An 18,586-nucleotide genomic window follows, 5' to 3' on the forward strand; every position below is an offset into this window, starting at 1 on the left:
TAACAAATAATAGTGAGACCAAAATTTATTTGACAAATTGTAATTCATAACACTTTGACAATTGAAATTCCTTTGCCACTTGCTGTTCCATTTAATCCTAAAAGGTAGGTGATATGCCCATTTTCAAGCAGGGTAAACTGAGGATCAGTGAAAGTAAGTTACTTGACCGTCTCAGAGCTGGTTACCACTGACTTGGTGGCCAGATTCAGATGTTCTGACCATAGTACCACAGCTGCCTCACACACATTTAATGGAATGTCTTCCATTCCTCCATACAACTCGATGTGTGATTATTGCTGTGGTCTAGGTCTTCAGTGAAAGTTCCAGTACTGACTTATATGGATTTAATCCTAGAGTAGCTTTGTACTGATAAAACATCAAGGAGGTAATTCTTTCTGTCTGTGGTATCCCACAAACAGGCTTGTCTGTCCTAAACATGTATGTGCTTCTAGAAAACTCTAACATAAAACTGTGCTAATGTTACAAGCAACTCTCTGGGTTTCTGAAATAATGAAGGGTAATGTCATAGAATCTTAAAAAGAGAAATAAATCCAGATATTCTTTAAATTTTGGCTCCGAGACCTTGTGAGACACATGCTTTTTCAACATCATTTGAGCTTCTCCTTATATCAAAGACCAGGCTAGATGCTGAGAATACAAAAATGAAATATATCCCCTTACCGTTTTTCAGATTTTTTCTGCTTCTGTCTTCAAGTCTAGGGCACAGTGGAAATAGGTAATAGGTGATACAGATAAGAGTATGAATTTATAAAAAATCTTTAACCTTAATACCCTTGACACACATACCTTCATTTTTTATCACATCTGTAAAGTCTTTAACTAAAATTTACCAAAGACACTATCATCTTTATGATGTATTTTTTTTCTTGTTATCTTCAAAAATTGCCAATCTGCTTGATTTTTTAAATCTCATTTTTAAAAAATTGATTTTTCCACGATTACTAATGCTGTTGACTATTATACCATGTTTATCGGCTACTTGGGTTTCTTCTTCTATAAATTCCCTCATACCCTTTGCCATTTATTTTTTCCTTTTAAAAAAAAATATTGTATTGTGGTAAGAACACTTGGCATGAGATCTACACTCTGAACCAATCTTTAACTGTACAATACAGTGTTGTTAACTACAGATACAATATCATACACCAAATCTCTAAAATTTATTCATCCTGCTTAACTGAAACTTTATGCCTGTTGATCAGCAATCCCTATTTCATCCTCCCTCAGCCCCTGGCAGCCACCATGCCACTCTTTGATTCTACGTATTTCACTACTTTAGCTACTTCATATAAGTGGAATCATGCAGTATTTTTCTTTCTGTGACTGGCTTAGTTCACTTAGCTTAATGTCCTCAAGACTTATCCATGTTGTCACATATTATAGAATTTACTTCTTTTATAAGGCCAAATAACGTTCCTTTGTATGTATATACAACATTACCCTTATCCATTCATCCCTTGATAGACATTTAGGTTGTTTCTACATCTTGGCTATTTTGAATAATGATGCAATGAGATGGGAGTGCTAAGATCGCTTTGAGATCCTGGTTTCATTTCTTTTGGATATATACCCAGAAGTGGGATTGCTGGATCACACGATAGTTCTGTTTTTAATTTTTTTAAGGAAACTCCATATCATCTTTAGAGTATCCAAAAGAGCAAGGGGAGACAAATGGGCAGATACTTTTAAGAGAACTCGGCACAGCCAGGAATCATGATGACGTAGAGAAAAGAAAAGTGGGCAAAGGCTGGGGATTCCACGAGTATGCTGTGCCTCTTCAGTAACTGGGAGGTTTATTTTCTGCTAAAACAGTACAATCTTTTATGACAGCTCCCATTCTGTGTACAAACCTAGAATCACGGTTAGTTTACAAATGTAATTCTAATTGATGGGTAGTATATTTTCGTGGTAATTTTTGCTCCTGTCCATGTTCCTGTTATCTGCCTTAATTTTTACATATTTTATCCAAGTTAGCTCTATTAAGCAGAAATTCGCAGGTCAGTTAATATCTGCAAATGTCAGTTAACGTCACACCTTAGAGCTACTGACTTAGCATTTAAAACAGAGTTCAGGAAAATCATGCATATTCCCAGAGAATGTTCCCAATAGCAACACAACACAGCTGCTCCAAACACCCAGAATTCATTTGTTGATAGATTTTTCAGCTGCTAGCTCTCTCATAAAAATTTTATACATACCATGCCACTAGCCTGGCCTGTCTGTGTCTTTGTCACCTACTTTTTGCAGCCCACAGCAGAGTTGACAGTCATTCTAAGTTTATCCACATTTGGGATCCTGCTTTTAATGTGGCAGAAAGTAGCTTAACTGGAATGAAATGCATATCATGAAGAAGAAAAGGATTCTTGGTGTCTGGAAAATAAGAATATAAAACATTTAAATATGCTGACGTCTCTTAAGGCATTGTAACCTCAGTCTCCTATCTTTGCAATCCAGATGAATTCTGGCCACCACATCTTGGAACCCAGCAAGAGGCCCCAGATATTTCTTGCGGCCCATTTTTTTAGCTGGGAAAGTCTGTGTTTGGAGAGATAGGTAGAGGATGAGGCATAGGCAAGGAAGGAGGCATGTAGACAAGAGTAAGGCTGTACTTTTACAGATTGGTTTTTTTTTTTTTTTTTCTGCGGTACGCGGGCCTCTCACTGTTGTGGCCTCTCCCGCTGCGGAGCACAGGCTCCGGACGCGCAGGCTCCGCGGCCATGGCTCACGGGCCCAGCCGCTCCGCGGCGTGTGGGATCTTCCCGGACCGGGGCACGAATCTGTGTCCCCTGCATCGGCAGGTGGACTCTCAACCACTGCGCCACCAGGGAAGCCCCAGATTGGTTTTTTGTTTTTTGGGGGTTTTTTTGGCTGTTGTTTCCCAAGTATTCTCAAACACCTCCTTAAATTATTTTTAATATATAAAAAGGAGCAGAAGTGCATGTTAGTCCATTTTCACATGAGTTTAGAAGCCTAGAAGTCCCAAGCTTCCTATCAAAGAATATATTAGGAGGTATCTTAGCACCAAGGGACAGAAAGTAGGTCTTTCTTAATAAATATGTGGAGTTGATATTTATTAGAGTTGCCACTGGAGTCAGAAGTCCATAAACTACTTTTCCTTCCCTTTTAGTTTATGATTAAGTTAGCCTAATTACCCCCCAAATATGAGACTCTGCTAAAGAAGCCAAGATCTCTGCGTTTAAGAGGATAAAGTAAGCATCAAGATTCACTTCCCCTGAATTAAAATGCCATGGAGATTTGAGTTCTCTGACTTGGTGTTTCCCACTGGAGAAGTAAACTTTTTTTTTGAACTGAATTATAGGTTTCACGTGATTGGACTTCTTTTCTAATTGTTTTCATATGTTTCAGCACTCAGTCTTTTCTGTTAGTCTGTGGATCTTCTCAAGCACATAGTAATTAATTACAGAGGGGGGGGAAACCCTCCAAGGAACAATAGACATTTTAGAAATCTTTAGAGGAAGAGCAGATGCAGCTAAGTGCCAGGAACATATTCTCTCCATCCCTCCTTACCAGATGCCTGTGTCACTGCTTCTTGCTGCACAGATTCTTGGGGATCAGAGACCAGGCAGACACATAACTTGCATGAACCTTTGTGACTCTGGATGTAGCTGCCCTATTGGGACACTGTGTGAACAGGGAGGTCCCTGGTGTTGCCCGTGACGTTCCCAGGAGGCCAAACAGGCTTTTCTGGAGAGCCCAGTTTCTTTCAATAGAACAAACTGACTGCCAATCTGAGCTGGTTGCTTGTGTGTTGCCAAGTAAAAGGGGGTGAAAGAAAATGCCAGCTCTTCCTTAGTTTAAGTCATTATCTCATTCACTTTGAAATATATAAGCCTTAGAAACTTTGAGACAAGAGCTTTTCCTCCCCCTCACCTGCTTAGGACCCACAATCTCTCCTACAAAGATAGCCTTACTTGTCTTAGGACAGGGTTGCCAGGTTGAAGGCAAGGCTTGGCATTTCTCATTTCACATTAGACTGTATTCCTTCTTTAGAAAAAAAAATTATTTATTTTTGGCTGCTTCAGGTCTTAGTTGCAGCACACGGGATCTTCCGTTGTGGTGTACAGGCTTCTCTCTAGTTGTGGCACGTGGGCTCCAGAGCACGTGGGCTCAGTAGTTGCGGTGCTCAGGCTTAGTTGCCCCGTGGCATATGGGATCTTAGTTCCCTGACCAGGGATCGAACCCGTGTCCCCTGCATTGGAAGGCGAATTCTTAACCACTGGACCATCAGGGAAGTCCCGGTATTCCTTCTTAGTAAAGCAGTGATCTGGGTCCGTCGAGCAACCCCTACTTCCCAAGGCAACTAACTCATCTGTGAATGACTGAGACAAAATAAAAGTGCCAAACCGCCCCATGAATATCAAGCCAGACAGCCAGGGTCTGCCACTTAAATTTACTTACTTTACCTACATTCAGGTGACTGGAACTGGAAACCTCAGTGGACATGATAATACTGATCTTGCAGGGTTGTCATAAAAGTTAACGTATCTGGAATATACTAGCTCTTCAGAGGTATTATAATTATTGAAAAACAAAGTAGAATATACTGAAGCTTTACAATAGACTGACCTTCAGAAAAGAAGGGCTCATTATAAAAAGTCATTTAAATATTCTGCTAACTAGACACCTGCGAACATAATCCTACATATCTGCCTTATACACATTATTTATTACTTCATAGCCAACAGTGCCGGCCCAGAATTTATGTCATTAAATTTTTGCTGTCTCTGAGTCTGCCTGGAAGCTCTGAATTTACAGGATTCAAGCAATTAGCAGAATGTCATTATGATCGTTTTTTCAGGTGGGCAGGGAGTGGCTTTAAGAGGCCAATGATATGGAAAGCTTTCTTCACCCCCTTTTTTTAAGTCCACATATCTAAATTGAGATCACTTGAAATGAGTCCTGCTACACTGGGCATTTAGCCTGAAAAGAAACACCCTGGGGAATTTGTAGCCTGGCTGAACTCACATGATGCATAATGCACGAGATTCTCCCTTCTCAAATTGGCATCACAAATTGGCATGGCTATTTGCATAAATGCATACGTTTTATTCCATAGTATTCTGCCTGAGTTGGGGAAAATTGAAACCCAGGACCCTGGTCAAAAAATGGAAGGAGTGTTGCTTTGGGACTTGAAAGCTTCAAGCTCAGGATCTGCTCCTTTACTGGAATTGGAGTCGGATCAGCTGAGATGAGATAATGCGTTTGAAAGGGCTCTGTAAACTGTAAAGTGCTGTGCAAGCACTGTAAGGTATGATTAGTTAGCATTCTACTGTCATTAATCCTGGCTGAACATTGCTGTCTGTAACCAGCAGTGCAAATCACGACTTCATTCTAAGCACAACTCATATGATCCCTGTATTTAGTAACCAAAATACTTCTCTTTCTCCTACTTCCATAGTAATGATAATGCCTTATTTTTTGTATGATGTTCTGCTTTCAAAACTGTTCCTGGCCGTGTCCTTTGTTTAATGAATAGTGCAGTGATTAAGAACAGGACCTCTGGAGCCAAGACTCCCTGGGTTTGAATTTTAACTTCAGCAGTGGCACTTTGAGCTTGGGCAAATTTCTTCACCTCATCTCAGTTTCCACTCTATAAGATGGGGACGCTAATCACACTACCATTGCAAGGCTAGTATTAAGGTTAAACAAATTAACACTAGAAGGAATTCTGGCACGTTGTGGGCGCTCAATAATGGTTAACCACCTTCTTTGTCATCATCAATGTGCTTTTTAAATAATGCGTTTTCGAAGAGATTAATTCAATGGCCTATCGTTTCCCGCTGACCATCCTTTATGGCCACAGTCAACCAACACCAGCTGGTTCTTGCCAGACTTGTTGGCTAAGGATGCAGGGAGGAGAATGAGCACGGTCCAGGAGGGGCCAAGCAGGAGACCAAGAGCCGGAGTGCCGCTCAAAGGGCGGAATTTTATATTTTAGGAAATAACTTTATTCAGAGAGCAAAGCACCACCCACCACCTCTAAATTCCACGATTTAAACTTTTATTGAGAACAGTGGTCAGCAGGGAGAAGGAGTTTTCTGGACATGACTAATGATGGTTTGATTTTTCCAAAAGTCAGGAGTGAGGGCCTGCTGTTTTGTTAGGCTGACAGGCCTCCTCTGCAGCAGCACAGGGTAAGCAACAGACAGCAGGCCACCTGGGCAGCCAGAGTAGACAGCGTTTCCTTGCTTGTATGACTCTCAGCCAGGCTAATTCCTCCTGTCTTCATTTCTGAGACGACCTGTCCCATGACCATGAAGAATTTACCCTTAATCCTCCTTCAGAAATCGGATACAAAGTAGGTGAACTTTCTTTAGAAGTCAAGATGCTTTATCTACTCACCATCTCTATGAACTGAGAAGATAATAAATGATATTTGTAAAGTTTTAATATTTTATTATGACTTAGAAGCAAGGCTGATCTTATGAGTAGGGGGGAGGAGTTTGTTTGAATATCAGAAAGGTGCCATCGACTGTATTCCCACCCTACCCACCCCCAACAAGAACAAAAAACAAAGCATAAAAAGTCCTAATATTCCACCATTAAACTGCATTCCTCTTTAAATTCTAAAGAATTTAAAGTTTGGTGCCTTCAAGATTTCCTTGAAAATGAAAATAGCCCTAAGTAAACATTTTGGCAAAATGTCTTAATAGGATTTACTTGACAGCTAGCATATGACAAAGCAGAAGAGCTGGGAGGTGGAGAGTCATGGGGGTAAAAGACCGAAGAAAAGGTTGCTGGTGGGAGGGTGCAGGGCACGATAAGCTTTTGTGCCTGAGTCCATCCTGTCCATGGTCATAAACTATTCCAGATGTTTCAGGTTAGCTCAGCTCTGCAGAAAGACCATCCTTACACTTTGCAGTCTGGGACACGTCCCAGGTGTGCTGTCACACAGCTGCATTCATTAGCATGCCTCCAGATCAGTTTCTTGGTAGCTCAAATTTTTGCCCTGTCAGTCAAAATAAACCGAGTACCTATTGGGTACATTATTAATGTGCCAGAGGAAAAATAATAACAAAATGCTTCTTACTTTTCCCAACTTCATGAAAAGAATTTGGATTGTCACTTTCAGAGCCATTTAGGATCCTGCCTTTCTGACGCTGATGGGGCCCTGCAAGTTAAGTGAATTTTTTAGTATTGCTAGCAGCTGACTAAATTCCAGGTTTTGAAACCCACCCTAACCCTGCTGCAACTCTGGACTAAAACAGTAAACAGATGTCATCTGGACTAATGATATTGAGAAGACCTTTCACTAACAAGACAGTTGGCTGCCTGGAGATGGGGATTTAAAAACTGTTTTGGTCTGATCACATGTGTAATTCCGTTTAATTTTGCTTTATCAGTCAAAAGCAATTAAGTGATGAGAAAGAAGCTGTTCGAGATATTATCCTTCGCAAAGAAAATCCTTTCCTGATCCACCAACACAGCAGAGATTCAGAATCAGAAGATGAGGTTGCACGTCGACTGCCTGATCTTGAGAAAGATGACTTTGCCGCCAGGAGAGCTAGGATGAACCAGACCAGGCCAATGGTGCCACTGAATCAACTCCTCTATGGGCCTTACCGAAAAAAAGAGGCAGAGAAATCAGATGGCAGCAAGCAACCCTCAAAGGGAATCTCAGAAAAGAAAAGTCTAGAACATAAAAGGTGTGCTCTGTGTGTGTGTGTCTATGAAGGAGAGAGAGAATATAGTTCGGCAAAGGTGATTTGTATTAAAGCTCCCCATTCCTCTGTTTCCTGCCCTAATTACATATAATCAGTAATGGTGGTTTATTTTAAAGTGGAACCCCAGATATCCAGTCTCTCCTAAGTTCAGATGGCAGGGAGTAGAATGGTCCTGTCCAAGATAGGGCTGAATTCACCAAATAAATATGGAGCTCAAGTGTGCAGATGTGCTATATGTGGGCACATCACCACATATGGGTGCTGGTGTCAGAGACGGGCGTTATTGGCATCAATAGACATGTGCTGTTGCTGATCGGGGAACAGCCACCTCTCAAGGTTGCTCCAGTCCATCCATAGCAGACAGAAATCATAGTTATTCCTTAGCTATGAGCCCTTCTATCTTATCAGCACCTTTGAGATATGGGGGGAACATGAGGCTTGCTGTTTCTTCCCTCACACCAACACGATCACCTAGACATCTGACGATGGCGATTTCTCATTAAAAAGCCCTCAAATATATAATATAACACACTTCTATTTGTTCTGTCATAGAGATTATTTTTAAGTGAGTTTCCTTCTCCCAACTTTTCTCCCATCTTCTTAATTAGGGAAAGGAAAGCTTAATGAAATGGAACTTGGCCAGCGATTTTTATCCTAAGAGGGATATGAGTTCATTCAAGCCATCAGCCTGCACAGTTTCAGGGTGCAGAGTCCATCATTCTCGTATCTTTCCTTACATCAGAATCAGAGTTCGCACCTTTATTATTTAATTGCCATATTTTTGCCTATCACTTAAGAGGTTTGTAACCCATTGAACTAAGAATATAAAGACCTAAACTGTGTTTTACACAATTAAAGTGGTTCTTTGGGCAGAGTCATTGAGATCAGTGAAGCAGTTAGCGTTTTCTATTGTTTGGTTTAGGAAGCACCAGGTACAAAACACATGAAAGATCTCTGGACACAGAACAGGGATTTGAGCATAGAAGACCCGGCACAGTTTATTATAGGGCACATTCTAGCTTCAGGAGGCTCTTGGTCTTTGCAGTCCTTGTTGGCATGCCTTGTAACAAACCGTTCTCATAGGGCCTTGCGGGAGGGATCAGTTGTTGCCAGTGAAACAAAGACTTCTGGATAACTGAGTAGCATCAAGGCATATTGATGCGGATCAGCAACTTGAGTTAGGAAAAGGAGTAGCTTTTGTTCCTCCCTTTTTTCCTTTCTCCTGCATGCAATTTTAATTCCTGATATTTCCAGCCCCATTTGTCTGTTGTCACCTGACTCTGTGTTTGGGGACACAGCCCATGACCTCTCTAGAGAGCTTCAAAGAACTGATGAAAAAAAGAGGGCTCCCTGGCGGCTCTTTGCTATGCCCTCCTTGATCCCCTTCCCCAAACTAAAAGTAAATAGAAAATTCTGTCGCCTTCCTATTTGCATAGGCTCTGTAAATACACCAAGTCATCCAGGTAAAAAGAGAATGTTCTTCTGGCTTGGAAGATTTATTTTGAAAAAAAATGAATAGCCCTATTTATGTATATTTCTGAAATTTTCTATCTCAAGAAACATATTTAGTTAGAAACTGACTTTTAATGTGATATAATGTTTATGCATATAGATGCCACAACTTTGGTTTAAATTATGATATTGTCAACATTAGGCATCTAAAGTTCACTTCTTAGGAAAACAATTGAAAATATCAGATTTAGCATTAATAAAGGTGAACAGTTATTGACACAAGAAACAAATGGGTACTGCCTCTGTGGATCCAGGTAAAGAGGATGCCCTCTCTGTTCTTCAGGTTTACGTTAGCCAAACCTAATTAATGCTATCAGGAGGCAGAGACTGAGTTTGAACATTGAAAGTTTCTATTCAGCATTGACTTAATCATACTTTCTGGCAGTATGAAGGCTTATGGTTGAGGTGTTCAATATGTGAACAATGTTCCAGCTATCTCCAAACTAATTCTAGGATTTGGATCATGCAGAGCTCATTACTAACACTTTACTGCTGCAGTAAAAGACGTTCCAAGAAGGCTCAGGGATTCAATCAGAAAACTTGAATTCATTACAGTAACTTGAATAGTGTGGGAATTGGGCATCATTACTGTCAAACTGAAATCTCATTACCATTCTTAATAGTCTTTCAGCGAGCCCTGGCTTCTCTTCCTAAACTAAACTAGAGTCTGTCATCTGGTGGAAAAACTCTGTCTCTTTACAGTGTCAAAAGGGTAGCGTAGACAAAAGTAATCAAGGCTGCAATTGATTCCATATTTTTGCGAAAGGGAGAGGTGCTTCCATCATTCCATTCTGTCTTCAGCCTCTGAATTTCCATGCTTGACATGCTGTTTGTCTGCTCCCCTTCCTGGAACCTGATTTTTCCAATAACGTGGGGGCCTGGATCGAATTGACAGAAACCAAGGCCAAACGGAAGAGGTGAAGTCGAGGGTGACCTGTATTGTGCGGGCTCAGGAGAGTGAACCTGCGGAAGAGGGGCTCAGGCAGGTGCCGGATCTTCACAAGGATGACCTGGCGCAGCGCAGAATTCAGGGCAGGCTTGGCCCTCACCGCGAGGCTCCGAGCTTTGTCACGGTCGCCAATATAACAGAAGCCGACCGGGAGACGTGGGAGAGGCTGAAAGTGTCAGGAAAGACGAGGTGTGTCATGTTTTCCCCTGGATTTCTCCTAACAGTGGTATCATTTAACTTTGAAGGAATCACTTATCCTTCTATCATTTTTTATTTTCATGGCCAGAAAAAATGCCTCAAAACTCAAAGCATATTCTGCATGAGTTGAAACTTGTTAATACTAAAAATTGCAAGCCACAAGGACAGGAAACATCCTCTTTAATTCAACTGATTTATTGTGAATGCTTATTTTGATAGGCTCATTTACGTGTAAGGAATTTAAACTTGACTTTTAAATAATTTTAATTATTCATCGTACCCAAGGTTTTCTTATGCCATCATTTATGATGTTAAGAAAGCTACAGAAACTTAAAGTGCTATTTACCTAGGCAAGACAATGATCATTTCTTCATTTGATTGATTAATGGAAAAGCAATTCTGCCTTAGACGTTGAAGTATATTTCATACATCCAGTGTTTTTTCAAAACTCTTCATTGATTTTACTCACCTTAGAAACCTTTGGAACTTATTTCCGGTTCTGACTAGGGATGGAGATGTGGAGCACACGTGTGCCCCTGAGCCTTCACCAGAAATTAAAGCAGAAACTGCTATCCGTGATGACTTTGCCAGCCGCAAGGCAAGGGCTTATAAGAAAGCTTCCAGCCCTAGGCAGAAGTTCGTGCACTTCGGACCAGTGACAGAGATAGATCAGCAGACATGGAAGCGGCTCAGCATTGGCAGGGCTGGGCCGAAGGAGGATGCAGAGGAAGTCATCAGTCACAGCCGCAAGATTCAGACGTACTCTGTGTCCCCTGCCTCGGCGGCCGTGTCCAGTTTACAGGAAGACCACAGGCTTAATCCACAAAATGACTGCAGGTACTTTTTGCCATTACATGTGCAAGGAGATCTGCATGGGAATCACTGCTGCTTTTAAAGAGTTTGCTGAAGCACATTAAAGAAACCGCCAGAGATGACGTAGTTTTAACAGCCTCTTTGGCTGGTTAGCAGAGAAGTAATGTCAGTAGATTTCCCCGCGGGGAAACGTGTGTGAAGTTAAATGACAGACATCCATTTTGATTCTCTTGTCACCAGAATCACTGCCTGGGAATGCCAATAATTTTGGCAAATGATTCATCTTCCCTTGGCTGCATTAAGCAGTATTTTATTTGTTGGCAATTCTGAACAAACTAGATGGAATGTTTTAATGACACCCTTCATGTTTCTCCTAAAGATACATTGATAAAGATCTGGGTTATCTATACCCTCGCTCTTTCTTATCCCACGAGGGAGAAAAAAATTGTGATTAGTGTCATTAAGTTCAGATTTTGGACATCTAAGTAGACACACAAAAAAGTAAACATCTCTCCCCCCACCCCCACCAGCTCCCGCCCAGTTTTTTAAATTATATAACAGACCATGAGTAGAAAAAGACTCTTCTTTTGAGGGTTCCTGTGAGTCAGGAGTTTCCTTGGATGAATCAATCACCATCCAAATTTGTGAGGCATCACCTGGGAAAAGACCTTGTAGAGCTGTCATCAGTCCTCATCCTCACTGGAGGCCTTCCAGCTGTGACCTCCCAAGCCCTCTGTTGGGGATTTGGTTCCACGGGCTGGTCTTTCTTCCATTAAGCAGGTATAGGGCATTTCTAAAGTTCTGGATTCTCCGTGCGCTAGGTGTGCTTGGGGAAACTTAGAGATCAGAGTCCACTCTGCACCCCCCACCCCGCTGTCTATGCAGGGCCCAGCAAACATTTATTTACTAAAAATTTGCTTTGCCATCTCCGTGTGAATTGCCTTCCTCCCCTCTGAGGTCCCAAACCACTACCCACACGTCCTCTTTTGTCTTTAGCTGAAGATGGTACTTAAGGTGAGGGTTTCAGCCATTTTGGTAAGCTACTCAGTTTTCCTGGGTCTCTTCCAGGTATACATGTTATCAAAATTTGTTTGAGTTTCTGTTAAAAAATAAGAAGATTCTGGATTCTCCCAGGAAACTCCACTCCACCTGCATGGTGGGAGCAAAGCAGAGCCCTCCACGGCAGGAGGAAATGCTCAGGGCAGTCTCCTCCATGCCTTGTTCGTGATATCCAAAGCACACAGTGGATGGTCCATGACATAGAGAGGGGTTTCTTTGGTTCCATACTGTGGATGACACCCTAGAGGCTGTCAATAGAAATAACCCTGGTGCATCAGAAATGCCCTGCTGGGGTTTCAGAGGCTGATGGGGGTGGGGGGTGGAAGGGGTGGGACTAAGAAATTAGTAAGGAATGCATCCTTGGGTCCTTGACTACTAAGGGGCCATCACTCAGCCCCATGGTGGCAGAGTCAGGCTAGCCTTCTTTGACTTTCTCAGGCCCATATTCTATTATCTCATTCTGAGTATGTCATCCTTACTAACCGGCTTCTGGAATAGCAACCGAACTTTCTCTCTTAACCTTTCAGTCTCAGTGACTTTCACTGTCTCCTTTCCTAACTCTTTTCCCTCTTCCCTCTTGCTGCCAATGCTACTTGATCATCAACAGAATAGTGACGTCTGGTGTAGATGACCGTTGTAAGAGGGTCTGCCGGCTGGCTGTGGTGCCGGAGTCCCAGGAAGAGCATAGCTGCAGTTTAGGTGAGTGCCCGAGGAGGACAGAGAAAGGTGAGGACGTGAAGGCTGACAGGTGGGCCCAAGGCCTCTGGTGGGAATTCTTTCCTAGTAGTAAAGCTGTCCCGTCTGGCTTTAGTTACCTGCAAACAGCTGCCGCAGGATGGCAAAGAAGCGACTGAAGGAGTTGTTCGAAGAGGTTCTGAGACGGTGCCAAAGGCTGAAAGATCCGAGGAGAGCGGCCAGCCACTGTGAGCGCCTCGCCCGCTTTCCAGGGTGCGCTGCCTCTGCTGTTTGTGGCTGCTGGGTCCCCCCAAAACAGCTTAAAGCCACAGTATGCGCTTGATGACTGATGTGGCGTGGAGCCCCTTAAAGGAATGCGCCCATCCCAGGGTCAGAGCTCTGCTTTCAGTGCCCTTCCTGGGTAGAGACTTTAGACCTTGCATGTGGTTGGGTGCTGGCCAAATTTCATTCTCAGGAATCATGAACACCAGAAAGGGAAACCCATTCCCGTGTGAGTATCAGCTGCATGATGGAGGTCCACGGTATTACTCCTCAGTTGCTGTGTGTGCTGCTGCCTCTGTGATCACTGGCTTCTTCCGTCTTGAGTTAACGCCAAGCGAGTGATGCTACTGAAAACATCTTTAGCAGTAAGTGCCCTTTGACTGGTTGGACTGATGTGCCCTAGTTCATGTCCTCTGACCTCTGAATGGGAGGCCTCAGAGAGAGAAGAGAAGTCAGAGAAGATGACAGCTCCTGCCTGGAGTGGCAGTGGACTGAAAGGCCCAAGAAAATTGTATGATTCACAAAAAGATGATGTGATGGCCAGGAGAACTGGGATATCTCTTAGACACATTGGATCCAAGCTAAACCAGTTCTGTCCAGTTCCATTTGCAAAGCAACGCATTGTGGAGGAATCTGCCAAGGGTCCACCAATAAAAGATAAGAGGTCAGAAGATTATCCTAAGCTGTTTTGACTTTGTTTCTCCAGTCTGAGCCTTGATACATGCTTTGAATGTGTCATTAATGCTTTATGGTTTATCAGTGCCACTTACCTGCTATTGCTAGCAGAAATGAAATGGCCTAGTCTGCCAAGATGTTTTTTTTTTCTTTTTTTGCATGTGAGCAGGTGTGGAAAGAATAGTTCAGTTGTGAATTGTCCTACTAAACATTCTTTCTGACTCTCATTTTGTGGGCAGCCTAAATGGGAAACTCTTTTATTTCTTCCTAGCTCACATAGGAGCCATCGGGTAAAGGAGTTGAACTTCTTTCTGACCTACTTGATTTCATTCTGATTCCAGGAGGGTCTTCAGGTCCAAAGAAGATATATACTACTTATAAAATTAGTTTAATTTAATTTTAACATTCGCAAAGAGTGCTTTCTAGAGGTAGGATTTCCATTCCGTGCTCTGACTTGATTTAAAATGAAGGTAGGGAATATGTTAAAAAGGTAATCAACAAGGACCTACTGTATAGCACAGGGAGCTCAATATTCTGTAATAACCTATATGGGAAAAGAATCTGAAAAAGAATGGATATGTGTATATGTATAACTGAATCACTTTGCTGTACACCTGAAACTAACACAGCATTATAAATCAACTATACTCCAATGTAAAATACAAATTTAAAAAAATAAAATGAAAGTAGGGAAATAGTAATCCAGGGGTTCATGGTCTGGTTTCAGGTCCTATATGTTGAAGCTTCTGTCCTATATATTGAAGCTTCTGATAGACTTTTGTGAAAAGTGTGGTCTGCCTGATCAGTGCAGGGCAGAGGAGTAAGGAGTGTGTGGCATAATTAAAGCTCCACTGTAAAACAGGAAGTCATGAAGTTCTGCTTCACAAAGGACCTTGATAGTAGTGGGACAGAGGGTAGAGTGGGGAGTAAAGAAAATCTTAAGTAATCCCCCAATTTTAAGATTAAGATCCTAGCCATCGTTACCATCTGGATTTAATGTACGTTTTACATTCTTCTGAATCATCATACTACCATAGGAGAGCCTTATTGTAACGCTGGTTTCAGGGGGCAGGAGTAGTAGCCGTGCTCCACTTTATAACTGTTACCCTTTCAAAGTGCCTCTGCTTCCTCCAGCGTACCTTCTCCTGGGAATTCACAGGTAGGTTGAATGGCTGTTGGCTCCAATTCACAAATGGGAAGCCTGATGTAGAGAGAGGTTACACCTGGATCACACCTGGATCCCAGCAGGTGAGGGCAGGTTAGTGAGAGAGGGACAGCCTTGCCCACCACGCTCACTCTCTCCCCAGATGCCCTGATGTGGTGCCGGACCCTGCATCCATGGGCTGCCGGAGAGCAGTTAGCATGAAAGGAGAGAAGGAAGTGAGGCCTATAGGCTGCCTACTAGAACATTCTAGGCGGCCCATTTACTCACTTCTCACACAGCCTTTGAGACTAAGCAGTTTCTTTTGTATTCTACAATAAGGAACCGAGGCCCTGGTCTCACACAGCTGGTAATCACAGATCCAAGATCCAAACCCACCTCTGTCCGAAGGGGGAGCCGCCGTTCCCCCTTTCAGCCAGCGTATTACCTACCAGGCTACCAGAGGAAACTGTGGCGGTCTGACGACCTCCCTGTCACTTGTATCTGTCCGTCTATCTGTGATTCGGGAAGAGACCTCTTTATATTCACATGGGACTGAATGGCTGGTTTGAGCATAAGGAGATATAGTGAGATTAACTCTGTGACGTAATTGTGTGATTGAGTAAAGCACACACCTTGGGAATTCATGTTTCCTTTCAGCAAGTATTTACTGAGTAATGACTATGTGTAAAACGCCGTGCTGGGTGCCGGGGGAGAATCTTAAACGAGCAGTAAATCCATTTTTCCCTCTCACTTCAAATGAAGCTTATGCTAGTTCACAATATTGCTAATCGTTGATCCCGAAGTGCTTTATTAGTGCTGAAAGTTACATAAACACAATCAATAGGTGAATAGAGTATTCTTTTTGTCTTTCTACATACCGCCACCGTCACAATTAAACTTTATTAAATGCTTTATTTTTTTTTGTAAGATGCTTATACCAACTGTGATTTGTCTGGCCAATTTTGTACTTGATAGTCTGTGGACTGACCTACTTTGCATTTTTTTTAAAAAAATCTCTTTGTTAGTGATTTTTTAAACTCATCTTTACTTTTCTATGTTCCATAGGACAACTGGGAAAATCATTTGAAGCCCAAACTCTAATTATCTTCTCCCTAACAGCAAAGGCAATTCTGATGAAATTTGTGCCCTCTTAAAGCTAATAAATTAGTCTGAGGGGAAATTTCTTAAACCCATATGTATATAGAAAACAGATAAATGAAGCTCATCTTCAGAGACTGCACTATTCTTTTCAATTTCCAGAGCATCCAATACGTACTTATTGAGGGCCTAGCCTGGTCACTGTTCAGAGAACCCCAAAAGAAAAATCCCTACCATCATGGAGCTTATGTTGCAGTGTTAATCTATATTTGTTGGCAGAGCTGTCCACGAAATGCTGTTAAGTGTTTTGTGTAGAAGCAATTTAAATTTAAATATATCCTGCATGCAACAACATAGCTGAACCTCATAAAGGAAATGTGCTAAGGAAGCCAAACTCAAAAGAGCCCATGCTGTATAAGTCCATTTATATAGCACAAAACTCAACACTAATCTGTGGTTTGTGAAAATTCATCAGGGTGTGTGTGTATGGTCTGTGCACTTTCTATATGTATATCTTACTTCGGTAAAACATGAATTAAAATATTCCAATAGACACAGAAATACATACCAACTGTTCATTGATCATTCCTAGATTAGCCATCCATTAAGAGTAACTTCTCTCCTCGTTTCCATAGATCATTTAGAAAACACTATATTTGAATGTCTATTCTAGTAGGCCTGTTAATTAACTGGGAAACATTTTACCGGGGCTTCAGAATTAGCACTGTTAATTCTGGGTAGAATTAACACTGATTATGCACTCTTTCTTGCTGTGAAGGAATCCATCTGCCTCCATGCAGTGATGGTTTTGGAAAATTGAGGGTATTAATTTAACCTTTAGCACCTTCTGAAACTACTCCCCAGAGAAACAGAAAATGGGTCTCACTTCTGGAAGAGAGACATTCACAAACACTTTCCTCTTCTTGATTTTGGCCATTCCAACAGAAACTTTGGGTTTTTAACTAGTGTCGTTGCCTTCGCTGTGCATGAAAATAATTATTAATGAATCAGACTGTTGTAGAATGACGAAGGTGTCAGAGAGAAGGGTGTATGTGTGTGTCCACCCATGTGCTTTGGAGTGTTTTCTCTAAGATCATTGGAAGAGATCTTTAGAAATTACTCTTTTCCCTATAAATTGTTATAAACTGAACACAGGATCAGGTAACTTTTGCTGAAAACCCGCACATTTAATTTATTGGACTGAAATCAGGACATTTTTTCTTTACTCAAAAAATTCTTTGTCCGCCATCAGAATGCATGAATGAACAGCCTTTCAGGGCATAGGTAAGAGCCTTCTCTTAATATTCTCCTTTGCTGAAAGAGTCATTTGTGGGAGCTGCTTTTTTTAAATGTGCTTAAAATAGGCCCTCATAATGTTCTAGTTTTTATTTTCTAATTTGACCTTTTTCTTTGTTTTATCAGACGCATTAAAACTCAAAATGCCTATATCGAAGAAGGTACAACTTTGTAGATCTAAATAATCAGAAGAATATAAAAGATTGTTTAAAAAAAAGTCATTGTTTTTTAAGTTGTGGAGTATCATCCACGTCTGGTTTTGATTAAAGCTGCCAGTTTTCTAGGAATTGTGGTTTTTGTCCAATGCATGCGGAAGGCACTGATTGGGGTTCTGGTTGGAGTTGTGGTTTGCTTTCAGAAAACTGCAGAAACACTCTTTGATGTTATTTGTGCAAATGCATTAACACATCAGGGAAAGGGTCAGTAAGTGCGTGCTTCTATGCTGGGTGTCCATTACAGCCCATTACTCTGCACAGAAAGGAAAAGAACAGTTCAGCTGTTTGTGAACCATCTTCATACATGTCTGGGTTTTTCTAAGCTGCCTTCTCTAAACATTGTGGGTTGCACCTAAGCCTTTTTGTGTTTATATTGAACAGATTCTTTCTTTGTGGGTAGCATGGGGATTTTTTTCATTTCTCCTCTGGGTTTTACTACACATTTTGCATTCTTCAGAAATGTCAAGACTTTGCTTTCATTTTCAGCAGTTAATGAATATTACTAATTGTATAATGACACTTCTCTTCCAGTATGATCAGCAAAAAAGGTTTGGCACACATACATTTCACTTGTAGTTTTTATTTCCAGTGTGGTTACAGCATTAACCTTCGTCTTACCAATCCTCTAATTTTGTATTTGGTCTTATAGATACGGACCGAGAACTCCTGTGTCTGATGACGCAGAGTAAGTTGTCTTGTATTTGTAGGAATACATTAATTACTAGCCTAAACTGCATGCTTCCAGTACTCACCACTAATTGAAATGCAATTAATATAACAGTGGATTGAAGAGCTAACTGACTCTTCTCTGCAGCCTCAGAGAAGCACTTGAAGTGGGAATGCAGAACATATGTTCTGTGCAGGGGAGATGAATGAAAAAGCCACTGAAGCATGATTCTAATATGCAGCTGCTGCTTAAAAGTTTACTTTTTATAGACAGAGCACGTGAAGGTTGTTCTTGTTA

At 41.6% G+C, this 18,586-nt stretch overlaps 1 protein-coding gene across 1 annotated transcript in view; it reads left to right on the plus strand.

Moving 5' to 3' along the window:
• LOC111170287 (LIM and calponin homology domains-containing protein 1) overlaps positions 1–18,586 on the plus strand; it is a 107,545-nt gene that overhangs the window by 22,953 nt on the left and 66,006 nt on the right. The window contains exons 7-13 of the mRNA XM_089911836.1: positions 7,386–7,688; positions 10,114–10,356; positions 10,873–11,202; positions 12,845–12,963; positions 13,049–13,160; positions 13,598–13,858; positions 18,272–18,307. Of these exons, the coding sequence (XP_089767962.1) occupies positions 7,386–7,688; positions 10,114–10,356; positions 10,873–11,202; positions 12,845–12,963; positions 13,049–13,160; positions 13,598–13,858; positions 18,272–18,307 (1,404 nt within the window). The remainder of the gene's footprint in view (positions 1–7,385; positions 7,689–10,113; positions 10,357–10,872; positions 11,203–12,844; positions 12,964–13,048; positions 13,161–13,597; positions 13,859–18,271; positions 18,308–18,586) is intronic.

Source organism: Delphinapterus leucas, chromosome 5, assembly GCF_059928025.1.
Source record: "Delphinapterus leucas isolate spDelLeu-1000000601 "Yukka" chromosome 5, BTC_Dleu_Yukka2, whole genome shotgun sequence".
Taxonomy (NCBI): domain Eukaryota; kingdom Metazoa; phylum Chordata; class Mammalia; order Artiodactyla; family Monodontidae; genus Delphinapterus; species Delphinapterus leucas.